At 41.5% G+C, this 22,557-nt stretch overlaps 1 protein-coding gene and 1 long non-coding RNA gene across 2 annotated transcripts in view; both read right to left on the bottom strand.

The window, feature by feature from the left end:
* Nucleotides 1–2,144: 2,144 nt before the first annotated feature.
* On the bottom strand, nucleotides 2,145–3,096 carry LOC125311245. Its single transcript, XR_007196463.1, has 2 exons — nucleotides 2,725–3,096; nucleotides 2,145–2,683 (listed from the first exon to the last, which is right to left on the bottom strand). It is a non-coding gene; the product is annotated as an uncharacterized LOC125311245 (long non-coding RNA).
* Nucleotides 3,097–19,979: 16,883 nt separating this feature from the next.
* The window catches only part of LOC125311866, a 30,957-nt gene continuing 28,379 nt past the window's right edge, over nucleotides 19,980–22,557 (bottom strand). The window contains exons 11-12 of the mRNA XM_048270230.1: nucleotides 21,252–21,308; nucleotides 19,980–20,597 (exon numbers count right to left, since the gene is read on the bottom strand). Coding sequence (XP_048126187.1) covers nucleotides 20,083–20,597; nucleotides 21,252–21,308 — 572 coding nt within the window. The 3' untranslated portion in view covers nucleotides 19,980–20,082. The remainder of the gene's footprint in view (nucleotides 20,598–21,251; nucleotides 21,309–22,557) is intronic.

A 22,557-nucleotide genomic window follows, 5' to 3' on the forward strand; every position in this document is an offset into this window, starting at 1 on the left:
TCGCCAGCTTTCTTCTCATGTTCATAATGCTTTAATTCAATGTCATAATAGGCCTAATCAACATCACTTTTTTGAATCAGTCTAAGACAGGCTCTTCAACACGGAGCCCGCAGGGTGCATGCCTATGAGGTGGACAAGTCGCCTGCAGATCACGCTGTAAAACATCCTCTATTGAGACATTTTTAATGAATATTTAATTGTAGACCATACATCTGTACCATTAACTTGATATTGTTGATACCTTACAAATTGTAGCTGGGTTAAATTTCAGCCTTTGGCCCTTGCTAGTTCTTATATACCCTGGCATCACTGTTAAAGCATTTGGTGAAAAATTTATCTGCCAACGCTACAAGAGGCCTTGAAAACAAGATTGTGTTTTTATATACCATACTTTGTTTGAATGAATGAATAAATAAACAATTTGAAGTAAAAGGGATAATAGCAAAGTTATGAAGGAAATAAAGTTTGTACCTTTTAGAACTCAATTTGACCAGTAATACACAAACAGTAAACTGCTTAAAGTGTAACTCTGTGCAAAGTGTAATCATGCTTAAAGTATAACTCTGCTTAAAGGAATACGCCACCCCTAGGTGAAATTGGGTCACTCCCCGCTGTCCCTAGAGTTGGATGAGTGAGCCAAAGTGTTTTATAGCCGACCCAGCCATTGTCCTAATCTAGAAACGGCCCGGGTTAGCTTTATCTTAGCGTAGTCGCTACAGGACGACAGGAAAGCATGTGCATTATTAGGGTAACGACACACAGGAAACAAGCGCTACTGTTGCAGACATGGAGGTCATAGCATGGTCAGATCATCTGGCTGTGTCTGAAAGCTTTGTGAAAAAAAGGTAATAAAACTGCCAATTAGACATAAGCATGTGGTAACATGGCATATATAGATATGGGTGTAGACATAAGCATGTGGCATATATAGATATGGGTGTAGACATAAGCATGTGGCATATATAGATATGGGTGTAGACATAAGCATGTGGCATCTATAGATATGGGTGTAGACATAAGCATGTGGCATATATAGATATGGGTGTAGACATAAGCATGTGGCATATATAGATATGGGTGTAGACATAAGCATGTGGCATCTATAGATATGGGTGTAGACCTACATAGGGAGACAGAATAGGGATTTTCCCCATGTGAATTTGAACATTTGATCATTTTCTTTTACTTTATCTTATAACCTGCCTGTAATTCACTTTTATTTCTGATTTTTCATTTTTCTCAATCACATATGGTGTTTTGTATCTTATATTTTTGTATTATTTTTTATTCTTGTAAAAAAAACTACTTCCACTAAGGAAGTGTTAAAAGGGTTTTTCTTGTCTGGTCGTTCAATAAAGAGGACGTTTTTCCCTCCCGAATTGGATAACTTAACCCAACTCCCTCCTTTGGCTGCAAAATCAAAGTAGTATATGGTATAGTACAGTGTATACAGTATGTAGGAAATAAACGTTTTATTATTCCAACTGGTAAATTAGTAGTAGTGAATAACATCCGAATGTTTCTAGGCTAGCAGGTAAGAGTTTTATTATTCTAAAATATTTTGGTGAATAATAACGAGGAAGCATCACAACACAAACGAAATTCTTCTCATTTAACATTTAATTCCTCTATTGTGTCACTATAACATCTGCCTTCTCCTCTCCTCTCCTCTCCTCTCCTCTCTTCTCTTCTCTTCTCTTCTCCTCTTTTCTCTTCTCCTCTCCTCTCCTCTCCTCTCCTCTCAGCTCATGGCATCTTTTCTCCTCTATTGTGTCACTATAACATCTGCCTTCTCCTCTCCTCTCCTCTCCTCTCCTCTCTTCTCTTCTCTTCTCTTCTCTTCTCCTCTTTTCTCTTCTCCTCTCCTCTCCTCTCCTCTCCTCTCAGCTCATGGCATCTTTTCTCCTCTATTGTGTCACTATAACATCTGCCTTCTCCTCTCTCCTCCCACGATGTGTAATGAGCGTAGACGACCCCACACCATAGAACATTATCGCTATCCTGGCCTTCTACTGGCTATAGTGCCAGGGTAAAAATAGCACAAAGGTTAGTTGATAAATAAAACATTGAGTTCATGACTTCTGACAAAACTCACTGTGAATAAACTGTGTTGAGAACAAAGTCCAATCTTTAAACAGGCGGAGTTTGGTGCAAAATTGTTTTATTGTTGCCAGTAAAACACCAACAGCATGAACCAGAATGTATCTTGGGGTCGCATAGCTCGCTTCCAACCTTATCACCCAATTTTATGGGCGTTATCAGTGGTTATCACCCGATTGTATGGGCGTAATCAGTGGTTATCAGCCTCTTAGATACAGCAGAGGCCTGCGGAACCTTCTTGAAGGATCAGATGGTCATTATCAACTATTCACATGAGTGATCACAATCACCCTGTGGCACTTCCACCAGACCACCAAGTGCTTTGAGCGGTTGGTCCAGCAGCACATCCCAGCCTCTCTTTGACCCCTACCAGTCTACCTACAGATATACTGTCATTAGAACCTCTCAAATGACTCCACCTACAGATATACTGTCATTAGAACCTCTCAAATGACTTCACCTACAGATATACTGTCATTAGAACCTCTCAAATGACTCCACCTACAGATATACTGTCATTAGAACCTCTCAAATGACTCCACCTACAGATATACTGTCATTAGAACCTCTCAAATGACTCCACCTACAGATATACTGTCATTAGAACCTCTCAAATGACTCCACCTACAGGTGTTGCCTTACTAACTCTTACGAAAAGCCTTTCTGGGCTTCCAGATACCCATGTCCAAAAATGGTCTCCCTGTTCCTGACGCTTTGATTAGCGGCATCATCTATTAGATGGTCAGCACGCGCCTCCCCTTTATGAGTGATGGTCTCACATTTAAAGGTGCACTATGTCTCAGTGTCTATTTGTCTGAGTGAGAGTCTGTTGGAATGTTTGTCTGAGTGTCTGTCTGTCTGTCGGTCTGAGTGTCACATTTCACATTTCTGACGGATTTTGCTGCACAAACACATTTAGGTGGAGAAAAAAAAAGAACAAAAGCAATAGGATTCCGCAGTTCCACAGTTTGGACCCTTAAACACAAATATATAAATATATAACATATTGCAACTCTGGGGGGCAGTTTCACAGTTTGGACCCTTAAACACAAATATATAAATATATAACATATTGCAACTCTGGGGGGGGGGCAGTTTCACAGTTTGGACCCTTAAACACAAATATATAAATATATAACATATTGCAACTCTGGGGGGGGGCAGTTTCACAGTTTGGACCCTTAAACACAAATATATAAATATATAACATATTGCAACTCTGGGGGGGGGGGGGCAGTTTCACAGTTTGGACCCTTAAACATAAATATATAACATATTGCAACTCTGGGGGGGGGGGGGCAGTTTGGACCCTTAAACACAAATATATAAATATATAACATATTGCAACTCTGGGGGGGGGGGGGCAGTTCCACAGTTTGGACCCTTAAACACAAATATATAAATATATAACATATTGCAACTCTGGGGGGGCAGTTTCACAGTTTGGACCCTTAAACCCAAATATATAAATATATATCATATTGCAACTCTGGGGGGGGGGGGGGGCGGTTTCACAGTTTGGACCCTTAAACATAAATATATAACATATTGCAACTCTGGGGGGGGGGGGGCAGTTTCACAGTTTGGACCCTTAAACATAAATATATAACATATTGCAACTCTGGGGGGGGGGGGGGCAGTTCCACAGTTTGGACCCTTAAACACAAATATATATATATATAACATATTGCAACTCTGGGGGGGGGGGGGGCAGTTACACAGTTTGGACCCTTAAACACAAATATATAAATATATAACATATTGCAACTCTGGGGGGGGGGGGCAGTTTCACAGTTTGGACCCTTAAACACAAATATATAAATATATAACATATTGCAACTCTGGGGGGCAGTTTCACAGTTTGGACCCTTAAACATAAATATATAACATATTGCAACTCTGGGGGCAGTTTCACAGTTTGGACCCTTAAACATAAATATATAACATATTGCAACTCTGGGGGGGCAGTTTCAAAATACATGAAACTGCCAAGTCTACCTTTCATATCTTTGCTTGTGAGAAATGGGCTGAGGAGGTTCCCCAGCACACTAGCTCTTTGTCTGGAGCTGGTTTATGCTGACATGGTTACTTTCCAGGTGCAGGTGCAGGTGCAGGTGCAGGTGCAGGTGCAGGGCTTCACACACAAGTTTGGGAGTGTAAAAGAAGAACTCCATTATGGAATGTAAGAAGAACTCCCCTCCATTATGGAATGTAAGAAGAACTCCATTATGGAATGTAAGAAGAACTCCCCTCCATTATGGAATGTAAGAAGAACTCCATTATAGGATGTAAGAAGAATTCCATTATGTTTATGTTATGATGTCTGAATAAACACACACACACATATCATAAATATCATAAACTCATAAAGATGAGACTTGACAGGCTGATGAATTGTATTTAGTTTGAAGCAAAATATACATGCACTGAGAATTGCATGTACTGTATATGACAAGTTTCATTGAAAGCTGCAAACAATGTAACCAACTCAACCATTATTCATACTCATCATTTATTAACTGGCCTGCTGTAATCGAGGAGTCTGTGTAACATTACGAGACACAAAGTGCACATTCTGCACACAAAAACACATTACGAGACACAAACACACATTCTTGGGCCTCTTGAGTGAGATAAGCTCAAGGTCTCCCGCCCGGCTACATTTGAGTGGTGCCAGCAGGCGAGACAGGATGCGCCGGTAGGGAGGACATCTACTGCCTCAGATTAGAGCTCTCAGCTGACCAGATAAGGACGTCCTGCTCTCAACAGTGACGATTGTGCCCAACATGTTCGAGGAGTCTGAGTCAGCACACTCTGGCACTGAGGCCCATGGGACTAAAAATTACTATTAAATTACCAGCCTGTCCCCCCCCATTATCAAACTATCAGCATGCCCTCCCCATTATTAAACTATCAGCCCCCCCACTACTAAATTACCAGCCTGCCCCCCCCACCCCCCATCATTATATTATCAGCATCAGCCCCCTCATTCATTCATTCCCTCACTCTCTGCCTCCAGCTGATGTGTGGCCTATGAGTAGCCTATTAAATATCAGGCTACATGCCCTGAGCTCAGAATGACCCAGTGTTTATCTTACGAGGAAAAAGTCTGTTCAAGTTGATCATCAATCTCTCCTTTTGTATCCAATGACAGCATTCGGTTAAAAAGCTTGTAGGGAATTTCCCCTTGCAAGATGTCGGTGACCAGAAAAAGAGTAAGATACTGCATTGACTGAACCCTAGACTGTATACTGTATATAGTTATATATACAGTTATATATATATATATATACAGTTAATTGACGGCACACTCGTTTAAAACTCTCTCTTTACAAATATGAAGCAAAATACTTTGGTTGGTCTGCATGGCCCCACTCAGTAGCAGCACAAGTGCCATGATATTTGGAGCCTGTCAGTCAGTGGCTGAAAAGAGTGAGGTACTTTTGGACTTTTTTGTATCACATGCATTTGCAAGATTCCGACCATTATCAAAGACCATAAAAAATGGTCTCTCACTGTTTTGACCGTCACAACTGACAATTCAGACAGTGAAACTCATCTGCATCTCTGCACAGGAAGTGAAACCAAATCCGTTTCTCTGTCGCTCTCAGTGCCTTGTTCCTCCTCAGTTGTCATGGCAACTCCGCCACCTTGCCCCTTTCCTCAGTTCACTCTTCCGCTTCTACTGCACAACAAGTAAACAGATATCTCACTAGACAACAAGTAAACAGATATCTCACTAGACAACAACACAGATATCACTAGACAACAACACAGATATCTCACTAGACAACAAGTAAACAGATATCTCATTAGACATCAACACAGATATCACTAGACAACAACACAGATATCTCACTAGACAACAAGTAAACAGATATCTCACTAGACATCAACACAGATATCACTAGGCAACAATACAGATATCTCACTAGACAACAAGTAAACAGCAACACTAGACAACAACACAGATATCACTAGACAACAACACAGATTATCTCACTAGACAACAAGTAAACAGATATCTCACTAGACATCAACACAGATATCACTAGACAACAACACAGATAACAACACAGATATCTCACTAGACCAAAGAGATTGTTGTTGACTTGCGGAGAGGTCACACCCAACACCTGCCACTGACTATCGACGGTGCTGTGGTGGAGAGAGCGAGCAGCACCAAATTCCTGGGGGTGCACATCAGTGAAGACCTCTCCTGGACCACCAACACTGCATCACTGGCAGTGGCACTTCCTGCGGAAACTCAGGCGAGCAAGTGCTCCACCAGCCATCATGACCACATTCTACCGAGGCACCATTGAGAGCATCCTCTCCAGCTGTATCGCTGTGTGGGGCGGAAGCTGCACTGAATACAACAGGAAAGCCCTGCAGCGCATAGTGAACACAGCTGGAAGGATTATTGGTGCTTCACTCCCCTCCCTGAAGGACATTTACACCACCCACCTCACCCAAAAGGCGACCAAAATTGTGAGTGATGCAAGTCACCCCGCTCACAATCTGTTTGATCTACTGCCCTCTGGGAAGAGGTACAGAAGCCTGCGCTCCCCGCACTACCAGACTCACCCAACAGCTTCATACACCAAGCTGTAAGGATGCTGAACTCTCTCCCTCCTCTCCCCCCTCCACCCTCAGCTACATAACATCCTGGACATTGGACCCACAATGGCCGCCTGCACTACTCCACTTGCACACTTGTACACTTTACAACTTGGTGTTGTTGTCCTGAAAACACAACACTTCTGCTGCTTTTACATAACTTGCACCACTATGCCACTTTCTTTCTTACTTAGATCAAACAGAACTACCCAAGCCTTTTATTGGCCTGACTTTGCACTAGTATTTTATTGACTGTCTATGCACAATTTCAACCAAATTTTGCTGCTCTTATTTTTTTTCATTATTATATGTGCCCTCTTATTTACTTATTTACTTACTTTTTTGTTTACTTGAATGCTATGTTTGTCTGTGGACTTAAATTGGTAAAACATGTCTTGTCTTCACCGTGGGATAGTGAGAAACGTAATTTCGATCTCTTTGTATGTCTGGAACATGTGAAGAAATTGACAATAAAGCTGACTTTGACTTTGACTTTGACAACAACACAGATATCTCACTAGACAACAAGTAAACAGATATCTCACTAGACAACAACACTGATATCTCACTAGACAACAAGTAAACAGATATCTCACTGACTAGACAACAAGTAAATAGAGTAGAAAAGGTTTTATCGAATGAATGCGATCTTCAATAAAAGTAGAAGTGTAGTTTTTCTAGGCTATCGAACTGATGCGATCATCGATAGGTAGGAGTGTAGTTTTATAGGCTTTAGCCTATGAGACAGAAGCTATCTGATAAATTAGGATTTAATTTTGTTGTATGTGATCTAGGTAATATAACATAATGTCAGGAATTGTACATAACATCTGTTTAATACAAATATACACAGTAGCAGTTTTTGGCGGCATCTTGTAAATGAAAAATGTAAATCAGGGGCCGTATTCACAAAGAATTTTAAGGCTAAAAGTAGCTCCTAAGTGGCGAATTTAGGAGCAACTCCTAAAAATAATGGGCGTGTCACTCCTAACTTTAGGACTCTTTCACTAAAAGTAATTCACGAAGCATTTTAGACATAAAAGTAGCACCTAAGTCTGGGACAGCCTAAAAGAAGTCGAGAGGACTCCTAACTCACTAAGACCTATTCACAAACAGCTTTTTGTGTCATTTCACGTTGCGATGTTTTGAAATGGGTATGCTAACAGGAGCTTCAATCGTGAGGGAACAATTTTACATTGTAGGCATAAAAGGGATGCTATAACGCCACCAACAACAACCAAAACTACTCATTGTCAACATGTAAATTAAATGTAACGTTTCATTGTGAATCAAATTAAAATGTTCTCCTCTTTGCAAACGTAGGCATATGGTGACAGATTAATTTAATAATGTTGCAAAGATAGCCTAGCCTACTGCATCAATCCGTAGGCCTATGTTTTATTAGGCTACTAGGCTATTTGTTTTGCCTTACTCTTTATTCATTTAGGCTATGCCTTTTTATTCAGTTATTCATCATCTTCCGTCCTTCGCACTACTTGTGTAGCGCACGCATTCTCAGACCTGTCACCTGTCAGTCATCATCGTAAGGGAGGTGTTTGGAATCCCCCCCCATTAATTTACAAATAGGCTGACACCAGACATAGTTTCACTGCATTTCTTACTTCCAGTAACTATATGCATGTGACAATAAACTTCCTTGTATCCTTGTATCCTTAAATCATTCCCGCGTTACAATCATCAGCCAATCAAGGTGGTCACTTCAGTCAAGCTCGTGCATGAGTAATGACGTCATCCATAGCAACGAAGACTCACTCTTAGTTTAGGAACTGTCATTTTTCCTTACTAAGAGTAGGTCTGAAAGGCTTTGTGAATAACTTTTAAGAGAAAACTCCGATTTAGGAGTACTCCTAGTGGTAAGATAAAAGGCTTTGTGAATATGGCCCCAGGTCTATAGGCCAAGAATAGTTGCATATACAAGGAATTTGGTCTCTGCATTTATCCCATCCGTGAACTAGTGAACACACAGTGAGGTGAAGCACACACTAACCCAGAGCAGTGAGCTGCCTTGCTACAGCGGCGCTCGGGGAGCAGTGAGGGGTTAGGTGCCTTGCTTAAGGGCCCTTCAGCTGTTCCTACTACTACTGGTCAGGATCGAACCGCAACCCTTCAGTTACAAGCCCGAACCCCTAACCAGTAGGCCTCGGCTGCCCCATTTTGCCGAGGGCGGCACGAGCACTCGTAAAAAAAAAAAGAATTCAGGAGTTTTTTTTTTAATCTTTCACTTGCGATAATCATTTTTATAACGCTCATATGCACATCAATCACTATGTGGGGAGTGGGCGCCCTCTATAGGCCAACTTTGCAAGCGCCTATGCTTGCTACTGAGAAGGTCTCACACACAGAAGTGAACCATATTATGCCTCAGGGCGCTCCCTGTCATCCTCTGGGTTCCTTGTGATCTGCTTGTGAGTGCTTTGTGTTGAACACAAAGGGCTCATTGTGATTGCACACACTTATCTGTGTATTCAGTGGCGGTCCTACCTTGGATGATGCCCTGGGCAACCACCCTCCTCAGCGCCCCCCCCATTCTTTTCTCTCAAAAATATTGTTAACTTATTCTGACAGCCATGAGGCTCTATGACTTTGTTAACACAGGGCATCTGAACACACAAAACATTTTTTTTTTATCATTTTCATAACAATTGTGTATTCCCGGTCAAAAATGACCGGCCATTACAAATTAATGGGTGAGAAAATGGTCAGTGTATAAAATTGAGTCCAGGCACAAACCTATTGATCAGATGGACTGTATATGTGCTTCTATACATTAAACACTCACACAAACACAAACACACCCTCACTCCCCCTCTTTGCTTCTATGCCAGCCCCTACTGGAACCTTTTCCCAATATCTTCCCCTTTCTGACTTGCTAATGTTGTGATTTGATAGACCTTTGTATCAACTTATGTTCTATTGGATATTACCAGTTTTAAACTTCCATTTGATATGGCCTGCAGGCGTTGTGTGATATTCCCCGGCCGCTCCCCCACTCCAGGGCCTAGGGAGACACGCTACAGTGGTTAATCCTCCGGCCGCCTTTCCCTTCTCCATTTAATAGAGCATGGCTTTAAATGATTCTGTGTGTTAAAGAATAGGAGTGAGGCTTAATAATAGGATTAGGATGAGCGAGGTGCCCATCCACTATTGTATTGTATGATTAAGCAAATTAATTAGATGAACATTTATAAAAAAGGATTGAATGTTGAGAAGAATGAATGTGTGCATGAAATGATGAATGGGTGAGTGATTGTAACAGACTTACGGTCCACATATCTTTGAGAAAGGGACTGTATGACAGATGTACGAGGGCCGAGGGAGATAGCTCGTTGTTCTGTTCGGGCTAGTTATTTCCATCTGGTCAGAGCCGGTTTTGTACACTAGTTGGCACCAACCACGTTGCGTTGGCATGATTTACGTTCATGTTGTATAACAGGCTTTGTCTTAGGTTTTGACTCTGAGACGTATTGAGAAAGCGACTCAAGGAGCATCTTCTGTCAGGAAGCTCGAGAAGCCCACTTCTAATAACAACCTTGACTGTTAGACTGCTCCGTTTTACTGTTCGAGATTTAGCCTGTGTTCTGTTATGTATTGTTTTATCATCTACAATAAATCATTTGATCACTGATCCTGAACCAGCCGTCAAGCTTTATTGACCATCTTCAATACAGACATTAGAACTAAAACACATCGCAACGACCAGAGAATCCAACAGGTGTCATTTGAAACACAACACAACGACCAGAGAATCCAAGAGGGGTCATATGAAAGGAGCACAGACACATCTACAGTGGTGGATGAATTACACAAATCCTGTACTTGAGTGAAAGTAGAGATACACATTGTTGGTAAAAATATTATATACCAAAGTGAAATATGATATCCAGTCACGAAAAAGTACAAATCAAGATGCAAGGTTTATTAGGCTATATACAGGAGAGAGGCACACCCGTAGCACAATGTACTCCAGAATATGCGTCTCTGACTTGACACAGAATCATCCAGGGTTTAAGTACCCGACAGTAAGAAATAGATAATCATACAGTGACTGTGGCAACGCCAGGAGACATTCAGTCTACCTTAATCAATGACGAAAATGACTGTTAACGCAGAATAGACAACAGCAAGTGATATCCACTCTGGCGCCTTACATTATCATGTTTAAAAGAACAGTACAGATATCACACAGGGTCATGATGCAGACGTAGAATCATACTTTTAGTATCAAAGTGAGCCACTAGTGAGACATGCAGAACATTAAACCACATACTGAATATTGGGCCCAATGCTGCACATTAAACCAACATATTAAAGTATTGGACATAATGTTCAATTCCATTCTACTCTCAACATGTTCAAATGTTACTCCAGTAAAAGTAGAAGTCCTCCTTTTACATTTCCACTTGAGTGGAAGTACAAAAGTACTTGCCTTCAAATGTACTTAAGTATCAAAAGTAAATGTCCTGAAATGTATTATGACTAATAAAGTTGCATTTACTATTGTTGAAATGATTCGGCACAGACATAGGCATTCATTGAGCCTTTCTCCTCCATTCAAGGACAACATAAGCTAATAATTGTTGTATGTAGAAAGAACTAAAAACAAACTAATATGATATCTTATCTTAGATACTTCAAAGTAATCACATTTTTCTTTGTTGAATGAATTACACTTTCGGATCAAATCAAGATGTTCCCTTTTGTGTTTGATAGTGTCAGATTGTCTATCATTGTCTATCATTTGCTCAATGGCGTCAAGAGGCTAGCTATGGTAACATCAATATTGTGAAAAGGGGTAAACAAGGGACAGTAAATGGTGGTTATGACAATAACATAGGTTAGGCAACACCATTATTTAAAGCCTAGCTCACTTAATAGAAAATATACATGTAAGTACACATGTATTTGGAGAGTCTTTTTTCCAAAAGGAACTTCAGTTGTACTGTCACAAAATGTAGTGGAGTAAATAGTAAGATATTTGGCCTCAAAATGTACTGGAGTAAAAGTAAAAAGTTTAACAAAATTGAAATACTCAAGTAAAGTACAGATACATGAAAAAGCGACTTAAGTACAGTAATTGAGGAAATGTACTCAAGTAAAGTACAGATACATGAAAAAGCGACTTAAGTACAGTAATTGAGGAAATGTACTCAAGTAAAGTGCAGATACATGAAAAAGCGACTTAAGTACAGTAATTGAGGAAATGTACTCAAGTAAAGTACAGATACATGAAAAAGCGACTTAAGTACAGTAATTGAGGAAATGTACTCAAGTAAAGTGCAGATACATGAAAAAGCGACTTAAGTACAGTAATTGAGGAAATGTACTCAAGTAAAGTGCAGATACATGAAAAAGCGACTTAAGTACAGTAATTGAGGAAATGTACTCAAGTAAAGTGCAGATACATGAAAAAGCGACTTAAGTACAGTAATTGAGGAAATGTACTCAAGTAAAGTACAGATACATGAAAAAAAAGCTTAATTTAAGTACAGTAATTGAGGAAATGTACTCAAGTAAAAGTACAGATACATGAAAAAGCGACTTAAGTACAGTAATTGAGGAAATGTACTCAAGTAAAGTACAGATACATGAAAAAGCGCCTTAAGTACAGTAATTGAGGAAATGTACTCAAGTCATGTCCACCACTGCACATCCATCACACGGAATGTGCACAACTGCACGAGGGTCATGAGGGTCATAGCACAGGGGAAGCTGAGAGATAGAAGATGCCCTAGAAAACATGTATTAGTGCAGGTAACCCTTCAATTGTCCTCTCAATAGTCCTTGTTGGGGTAGTCGTGGCCTACTGGTTAGGGCTTCGTCCTCTTAATAGTCCTTGTTCAGTAGTCATGACCTACTGGTTAGGGCTTCGGGCTTGTAACCAACGGGTTGCCGGTTCGATCCCCGACCAGTAGGAATGGCTGAAGTGCCCTTGAGCAAGGCACCTAACCCCTCACTGCTCCCTGAGCGCCGCTGTAGCAAGGCAGCTCACTGCTCCAGGTTAGTACAGTATGTGTGCTTCACCTTACTGTGTGTTCTGCTCCGGGTTAGTGTGTGCTTCACCTCACTTTGTCTTCACTGTGCTCTGTGTGTTCACTTATTCACGGATGGGATAAATGCAGAGACCAAATTCCTTGTATACGCAAATATACTTGGCCGAGGAACCTACTGTAAGCATGCGGGTCTTAACTGTCGAGTAATGAATGGGATCATTAAGAACAAGGAGGATGTTGACCTATGACCTATGCAGTAGCTTTAAAGAATTAATACATATTTCTATGTTTCTTTTTTAATTATTACCAGGGTTCTAAATGAACTTTTTTGATCACCAGCCAATGTGGCTGGTAACTTTCTAAAGTTACTAGCCAATCAGAATTTCTACTAGCCAATTTTTTTCCGGTAAAAATAGGAGAATTATGAGTTTATGAGATGAGTGTCACTGAATGCATTTGATCATTTTATTAACATTGTTGGCATGAATACATACCACAAAATATACACAGAAAGTGCAAACACTTCATTTCATGTTTGGGATATCTATCTATCTATCTATCTATCTATCTATCTATCTATCTATTTATTTCTCTCAATATCCTCATCCCCTGCTTCATTCCTCTTCTCGCCCCCATGAGTCTATCCCAACCACCGCCGCATTTAGTTTAATCTTAACTTAATAAAAAGGAGATATCAATTATCATCAACAATGACAAGCCAGCTGGAATCTGCCACTCGTTTTCTCTCCTTCTCCTGCACACTCAGACACGTTCTCAATTAGCCTCCGTTGGTTCTTCTAATTCCTTGTGTTTTCTGGTAGACGCTCCGTTCGTTTTCATGGTCTCTTGCGCTGGTTTACTGCGCACAGCCAATGGGCGTATGAAACGTCATCACGTAGCATTACGGTCATGGGAAATGTAGGAAGTACTGCCAGTGGGATATATGACAGAGCCTTATGTATCATGTTATGTAATGCCTCATGCCTCACCGGCCAAACTGGCTAGTAAGTTTTTATTAACACCCGCCAAAATGAATTTTTACCCGCATTTGCCGGGTATTAATTTAGAACCCTGATTATTACTATAGTTAGATTTTAAACACTTTTAAATTATTGCCCTTTTATCAAAGTCAAAGTCAGCTTTATTGTCAATTTCTTCACATGTTCCAGACATACAAAGAGATCGAAATTACGTTTCTCACTATCCCACGGTGAAGACAAGACATATTTTACCAATTTTAAGTCCACAGACAAACATAACATTCAAGTAAACAAAAAAGTAAGTAAATAAGTAAATAAGAGGGCACATATAATAATGAAAAAATAAGAGCAGCAAAATTTGTTGAAATTGTGCATAGACAGTCAATAAAAAAACTAGTGCAAAGTCAGGCCAATAAGAGGCTTGGGTAGTTCTGTTTGACCTGAGTAATAAAGAAAGTGGCATAGTGGTGCAAGTTATGTAAGAGCAGCAGAAGTGTTGTGTTTTCAGGACAACAACACCAAGTTGTAAAGTGTACAAGTGTGCAAGTGTTCAAGTGTGCAAGTGGAGTAGTGCAGGCGGCCATTGTGGGTCCAATGTCCAGGATGTTATGTAGCTGAGGGTGGAGGGGGGAGAGGAGGGAGAGAGTTCAGCATCCTTACAGCTTGGTGTATGAAGCTGTTGGTGAGTCTGGTAGTCTTGGGGCCGCAGGCTTCTGTACCTCTTCCCAGAGGGCAGTAGATCAAACAGATTGTGGCGGGGTGACTTGCATCACTCACAATTTTGGCCTTGGCGGGTGAGGTGGGTGGTGTAAATGTCCTTCAGGGAGGGGAGTGAAGCACCAATGATCCTTCCAGCTGTGTTCACTATGCGCTGCAGGGCTTTCCTGTTGTATTCAGTGCAGCCCCACACAGCGATACAGCTGGAGAGGATGCTCTCAATGGTGCCTCGGTAGAATGTGGTCATGATGGCTGGTGGAGCACTTGCTCGCCTGAGTTTCCCTAGGAGGAAGTACAGGCGCTGAGCTCTCTTAGCCAGTGATGCAGTGTTGGTGGTCCAGGAGAGGTCTTCACTGATGTGCACCCCAGGAATTTGGTGCTGCTCGCTCTCTCCACCACAGCACCGCCGATGGTCAGTGGCAGGTGTTGGGTGTGACCTCTCCGGAAGTCAACAACAATCTCTTTGGTCTTGCTGGACGTTCAGCAGGAGGTTGTTGTCCCTGCACCACGTGGTCAGATGGTCGACCTCCAACCTGTATTGAGTCACAAATTAAGCCCTTGGTGATGAGACCCACCAGAGTTGTGTCGTCAGCAAATTTCACTATGTGATTGTTGCTGTAGGTTGCAGTGCAGTCATCGTCAGCAGGGTGAAGAGCAGCGGACTGAGCACGCAGCCTTGGGGGGGCCCCTGTGCTCAGTGTGATGCTGCTTGAGGTATTGTTGCCAACACGCATTACTACTTGGGGCCTCTGACAGAGGAAGTCCAGTAGCCAGTTGCAGAGGTAGGTACTGAGTCCCAGTTTGTCGAGTTTGCAGATGAGTTGTTGTGGTATTATGGTGTTGAATGCAGAACTGAAGTCTATAAACAGCAATCTCACATATGAGTCTCTTTTTCCAGGTGGGTGAGGGCTGGGTGGAGGGCAGAGCAGATTGCATCCTCTGTGTAGACCGCTTGGCTCGGTATGCAAACTGGAAGGGGTCCAGGGTGGGGGGAGAATGGCTTTGATATGTGACATGACAAGCCGCTCAAAGCACTTCATGATGATGGGTGTCAGTGCCACAGGCGGTAGTCATTGAAGCAGGATGGAGCAGTTTTCTTCGGCACAGGTATGATGGTGGCAGCTTTGAAACATGATGGGACGATGGCTTGCTTCAGGGGAAGTGTTAAAGATGTCTGTGAAGACATCCTTAAGCTCCCCTGCGCAGTCCTTCAGCGCCGCGACCTGGGATGTTGTCTGGACCTGTTGCCTTACGGTGTTGATAGCAGCAAGTGTCCTCTTCACGCTGTCGGCAGAGAGGCACAGGGGCTGCTCATGTAGAGGGGGATGGGTCTTCTGTGGGCAGGTGCTGTTTTGTGCTTCAAAGCGAGCAAAGAAGCGGTTCAGGTTGTTGAGCAGAGGGATGTTGCTCTCACAGCTCTGTGGCGGGCTTGTAGTCCGTGAGGGCCTGAATGCCCTGCCATAGGCTTTGTGAGTTCCCTGCTGTCTTTGAAGTGGGTGGTTATCTTGTGAGTGTATTCCTTTTTTTGCTTCCTTGATGCCACGGGACAGGTTGGCTCTCGCTGTTTTCATGCCAGCTTCATCCCCAGCTCTGTAGGCTTTGTCTCTGGCCCTCAGCAGCCTGAGGACATCCCCTGTCAGCCATGGCTTCCAGTTAGCCAGTGATGATGTCTTTTGTGTGGGTCACATCATCGATGCACTTGGTGATGTAAGAGGTTACAGTGTCTGTATACTCCTCTATGTCTGTCCGGTTGTTGTAAGTGGCTGCCTGCTTAAACATTTCCCAGTCTGTTGTGTCAAAGCAGTCTTGAAGAGCATCGGAGGCTCCCTCAGGCCACACTTTTACCTGCTTAGGAACCGGTTTGTTCGCTTTTACCCTTTGTCTGTATGCGGGCATTAGCATAACAGTGATATGGTCTGAAAGTCCAATGTGGGGGAGGGGGGTGGCTTTGTATGCTCCTTTGTGTGTAGTGTAGACCAGGTCCAGGATGTTATCTCCTCTTGTTGGAAAATCAACATGCTGGTGTAGCTTTGGAAGTACAGTTTTAGATCAGCATGGTTAAAATCTCCAGTGAAGATGGTGAAACCGTCTGGGTGTGCCGTCTGTTGTTCACTGACAGCCTGGTACAGTTCACTAAGAGCCGCGTTCTTATCGCTGTTGTTGTTGGTAGGCGGGATGTATACTGCGACTAGCAGAATCGCAGTAATTTCCCTTGGCAGGTAAAAAGGACGGCACTTTATGATCATAAACTCTGCCAGTGGTGAGCAGTGTTTGCATACTACTACAGTGTCCCGGCACCATTCGTCACGGATGTAAACACAGATTCCTCCTCCTCGTGATTTACCTCCCTTTACAATGGCCCTGTCTGCTCGATAGCATGCTAGCTGCTCCAGTTGTACAGCAGAGTCCGGAATGTTGTCATTTAACCAAGTCTCAGTGAAGACGAGCACACAGCAGTTACTTACTGTCCGGTTCGTTGATCTCAGCAGTCGTATGTGATCCATTTTGTTGTCCAGTGATCGTACATTTGCCAGGAGAATGGATGGTATGGCTGGGCGAGTTGGGCTGGCCGCTAGCCTATGCTTTTATGTACTATCACCTTGTGTGTTTTAAGTTTTCTTCTTATTATATTATTATTAATTATTATTCTTTACTTTTTAAACTATTCTTTGACTATTGCCCTTCTACGCTTTTATCAACTATTCCTGTTTGCTTTTGTTTATGTAAAGCACATTGAATGACCTCTGTGTATGAAATGCGATATAAATAACATTGACTTGACTTGACTAAATACCATAAACTATACATTAGAGGAAGAGTACCTAAGTGAAACAGACAGCAGAGAAAATGTTAATAATGATAGAAACAGCAGCGAAGACACTAAATTGCACCTGACAAGCCAAGTCAGTCTAGCTAAATAAGCCAACATATAATTAGGCCACCCAGACCTGGAAGGCTTGCTTGCCAGAAAACTTAGGAAGGACAAAATAATTAAGTCAGGCAGTTAAGAACAACTAATAAGGTGTAAGAAGTGAAGACACAAATAGGCATGAAATGAGACTAATGCTGACAGGACAGACCATAATTATTATAAAACTACCTAGCGAAAGGTACCGACTAATAATGGAAGATGCAGAGACAGGAGCCAATTTCAGCTCAATAATGAGCTTTCATAGTACTGCCACTCACATGAATGAGGCTATCGTTCAACAACTACATGGAATACACCTGTAGCCATAAGGACACAACACCGTGGAGAAAGAGCACACTCTAGTGGCCTGATATTGTACTGTCACACAGGAACTACAAAAACAAAGGATTACAAGAAAAACAAAGGATTACAAAAAACCAAAGGATTACAAGAAAAACCCACAGCCTAATCAGGATGACGTTTGAAGAACTTTTTGGTTTCATAATCACATGTTGGATTTTTCTATGTTGGAGCCTGATTGGATTAATTGTGCATCTCATCATCATCGGCCAGAAAGCACAAGAAAACTTGGTAACGCTTTAGAATAACATGTGCTTATTAGGTATTAACAGTGCATAATAAGCAGTTAACAATTCATTAATAACAGCTAGTTAACTGTTGTTATCCTTTATTAACATTAACTAACTATTAACATGCAGCTCGTAAGTGTTAATAATCAGCCTTTTAAGTTACAAGCATATTTGTTAACAGTTGTAAGTGTTAACAAGCAGCTTGTTAATGCTTGTTAATGGTGTACAAGACAAAGAGGTGGATAACTAATACGCTTATAAGACCTTTCTTACCTATTTGTAGTAAATTTTGCAGCCCCCCAATCTAAAGCGAGGACCATGTAGCCTATAGTTCCACAAGCCCAACCTTCTATCTCTATATGTACAGCATACTGTATCTATCTATCTAGCTTGGTTTAGCTGAGAAATGCACCTTCAAAATTGCTGCAGCGAGCAGGAATCGAACCTCTCCTGCGTCAGAGAGTGCACAGCTACTAATTGAGCTATATTCCTGTCCCTGTCCTACTGATGAAAATGTTCATGTTGATTCTATATTCCGATGTTCTATAGATCATACTAGCTATGCATATGATGCATCATTCCACAAAATGGTTTGACTTCAGTATTAGGAAGTTATTCAGTAAGCTTAATATACACATTTAGCCTTAACTCAAAACAGTTGTTAGGCTTTCTGATTATTCTGATCATTCTGATCTGTAGAAATGTCACATGCAGGCATGCCTAAATTAATTACACATTTATTAGAGGCCGGCATACATACAAGCAAGCATACCTGTGGGCATGTAATTGGGCTATGGGTTTTCTTCAGGAATGGCATGTTTGAACGGGCACTGCACTAGTGGGGCTATAATGATTGTAAAGATGATGATGAAGATTTAGTCCAGATATTTCCAGAGTTGGTCCATTAGTCTAGAGTTGGTCTGACCATAAGAGCGGTTTATTAATGATGATAATAATACTACTACTAATAATAATTATAATATAGATAATAATAATAATATACATTTTATTTACAAACACATTTCAAGTTGCCCAAGGCCACTGTTATTATGAAAAAATCCAAGGCCAATAAGCACTATATACAAACAGATTCACAAACACACTGTTCACAAGAGAACAAAAACACAGACACAGAGCATAGGGACATGTGAACAGCAATACAATATGTATAACTTACAATATAACAACATATGTACAGTATATAGTTATATATTTATGGACAATAAGACATGCATATTATGACAACCTTTATCTATGGGAATTAGAGTTGGCTGCCCGAGCCGATCCCTATGGGAGCCGATGGGAGCCGACGTGTCGGGTCGGGTTTGAACAAATATTTAGAAATTATAGTCTGGTTTGGTTCGGACACATGAGGGCGATATGCATTGGACGCTTTACATTTAAAATACCTTATTATGTTGGGTCTGTTTCACATGATGTAAACATTTGTTTTTTGAGAATAAAATAAAATGTAGACCAAACAGCTTTTTTTCCTGTGTGCAAGATTTGTTTATGTAGCTGTAACAACGCATGTGCATTTCAGGCGGCATGTCTTGGGTGACGTTAAAAAAAAAGTTCGTAGCCTATCAGAAGATTTTAAGACCATAGAAAACTAAGCGAATTAAGTTTAGGCCTACTATGTGAAGGCCTATGTGCGTTGCATACTGTGGTAAAGCTATAGGCTATAGGTATAAGGTTGTCTTGTTCAATTGGAGGAGGATTTCCTTGAGTTGCTCCAATTAACGTCAATGCTGCATAGGGATCAGTGACAGAAGGACTGTAGTTTCAAAGACTGTTGCAGTTCATTTCAAGACCTTTTGTCAATGGTAAGCCTAGAATTCTATTTCAATAGGCTATGCTTGCTTGGGCCTCTTGTCTTAACATGCGCTGTGTGTGACCTGCATGCGTGCACGCTCATCTGATTCTGTAAACAATGAAGAATTCCATTTGTTGTTTGTTCCATTTAATGGGCTAAAGACAGGCTATCCACAAACGTTTAATCACTAGCATAGGAATAACTGAGGCATCATCTGCATGAGCTCGTGTCAGGTTCGAACATAAAAATTAAAATGCCTGTCGGGTTTGGACGCAACTCTGTCGGATGCGGGCCGGGTTCGTACAGAAATATGCGGATTTCGGCACTATAATGGGAATCACAGGAGCTTCACTGATGATCCCTGACCTAAACCAAATCCAGGAAAGAGTGGATAACTGAATTTGTTCTGGACTTTCCAGATGAGGGTGACTGTGTCAGTGACACTATAGAAGGCCAGAGTGCCAGCCCTGTAGTCCACACACACTCCTATTCTGGAGCTTGTCACTTGAGGAACTTTGATCTTCTCATCATTGTGATAGACACAACAGCTAGTGCGGGAGAGTTTCAGCGCCCAGGACAGAATATTTGATCCAAACATAACATCAACCCGTTTTTTCCAGTGTTGGTTGTCAAATGAGAGTGATATACAAACACTTCCACTCCACTCAACCTCAAAGTAGCGGCGTTCGGAAATGCTCTCCCAACACAGCACCTGGAAACATTTCTCAGCATATCTTCGTGGATGATATGGATATGGCTGGTCCTTGTCACTCCATTCCACCTTCCTGTTGTTCTCCGTCAGATAGAGCTTCTTGTGCGCCGTGTTTGGATTCAGAGTGAAGAGCCGATAACCTTGGAGGAGCAAGAGACCATGTTTCAGGGGTTTAAATCTCTAAAAGTACAAACATGGGACATTAGCTTGCACATGGATTAAAGGAGAATTCCACCGATTTTTCACATGGAACTCCATTTCTTGAGGTCACTGTAGAACTGTCAGTACGAAAATAACAAAAACAATCGGTGCTACCTAGCTTGCGTTGCTGTAACCAACAGTTTAAAGCTTCAATGCAGCTACAGTGCCACTCTCTGGGGCCATGTTCATGAGCAGCTACAGTGCCACTCTCTGGGGGCATGTTCATGAGCAGCTACAGTGCCACTCTCTGGGGGCATGTTCATGAGCCCCCATGTTCATGCCCCCATGTCTGGCTGCCTTAGCTGTTGGCTGCAGCAACTTCAAATAGGTAAAACCGATTGGTTTCAGGTTTTTTCGTACCAGCAGTACTCGGTGACACTGATAAAATGGAGATCCATGTGAAAAAACGCCAGAATTCTCCTTTAAAACTAATTCTAGACACAAAAGTTTGTTTTTCAGCAGAGATCTCCACAGAGATGCTCTCTTTTAGTCTTGGCTTAATGCATGTAAGGAAGACAGACCCTTATGTGTATGTGTGTCCATATGTCAATGTTGACATTATGTGTGTGTGTGTGTGTGTGTCTTTGTCTCACATTTTAAGAACAACTCTCTGGTCTTTGATTCAGTTGAAATGGCCTTAATGTCCGTCACTGTTGTGGGAGATAAAAAATGATATTATGACCAAAACAGCCTCACAAGCACACGCATCACACCATCAGAACCAAACAGCATTCACACTGCCAACAAAAAATAAAATGTATTATTAATCTTATATGAAGAATGAAAAAAAATCTATATGCCATTGTTTTTAGCATGAAGAGACTTGCCTAGTGTTCTCTCAAAAGATATTTTTACTCAATTTAAGAAGACTTTGACTTATTTTAAGGAGTCGTATCAAGATACATTTGCTTATTACACGGCTCTTCAAAGTGCTGCAGAAAGTTCCATTCACATGAATGGGCCTTCCCAACGTTCGGGCCTATGTTAAGTAAGGGATAATGTATATGTACTTCAGGTCAAAGCAAAACCCCTCCGCTGCGCGTCGGGGTTCTGTTCTCCCTGTCGGGACTTATTTTCTGATAATTACCGGCGGACAATACATTATCCCGCTTATTACACGGCTACTTGCCAAAACGAGAAAAGAAACCTAACACAATGAATCTTTAAAAATGATTTTGCCAACGTTTCGTTTCTTCCGCTGACAAAATAAATAGTTCGCCACACATACTGTAGAACTTAACAGTTTCAGGTGTTGCGTGGCAACGTCTTACTAGCTTAGGCCTACTTTCCCCATTGCAATAAGCGAACGGAATTCTTGCGAAGGGATATGAAAGACGTTAATCAACCCGTTGCCATTGACAGCGGTGATTATATACTTTGCCGGTGATTTATATAGATTTAACATAGGCCCGAACGTTGGGAAGGCCCATTCATGTGAATGGAACTTTCTGCAGCACTCTGAAGAGCCGTGTAATAAAGAAACATTATATAATTCGAAACATGCATTATTCTAGCTATATTAATGGCATAGTGCATGCTATTTCCATAATCAAGTAAATCTGGCGCATCACCATGGACGGCAATGAGTTGTTAACAGACATGAACCAAGACATATAGTCCAGCAGCAATCTATCTAAAATAACACATACTTGAAGTACCATTCATGGGAAGTTGTCAAATATTGAAGGTGTTTCATTCGTCCCCCATGCTGTTTCATTTGTCCCAGCCAGGAGGGACGAATGAAACATAACGCACGTTCGACTTCTCCTTAAATAATTCTTGAACGGTTTTGTTCAGAGCTGTAAATGCAACTGTATTTGACAGAGGACAGATGTAGGTTGCTAGTGACAAAATATTAACACACTGGCAGACAATTTAGCTTGTTTTCAGGATGAGAAG

Source organism: Alosa alosa, chromosome 18 (genome assembly GCF_017589495.1).
Source record: "Alosa alosa isolate M-15738 ecotype Scorff River chromosome 18, AALO_Geno_1.1, whole genome shotgun sequence".
Taxonomy (NCBI): domain Eukaryota; kingdom Metazoa; phylum Chordata; class Actinopteri; order Clupeiformes; family Clupeidae; genus Alosa; species Alosa alosa.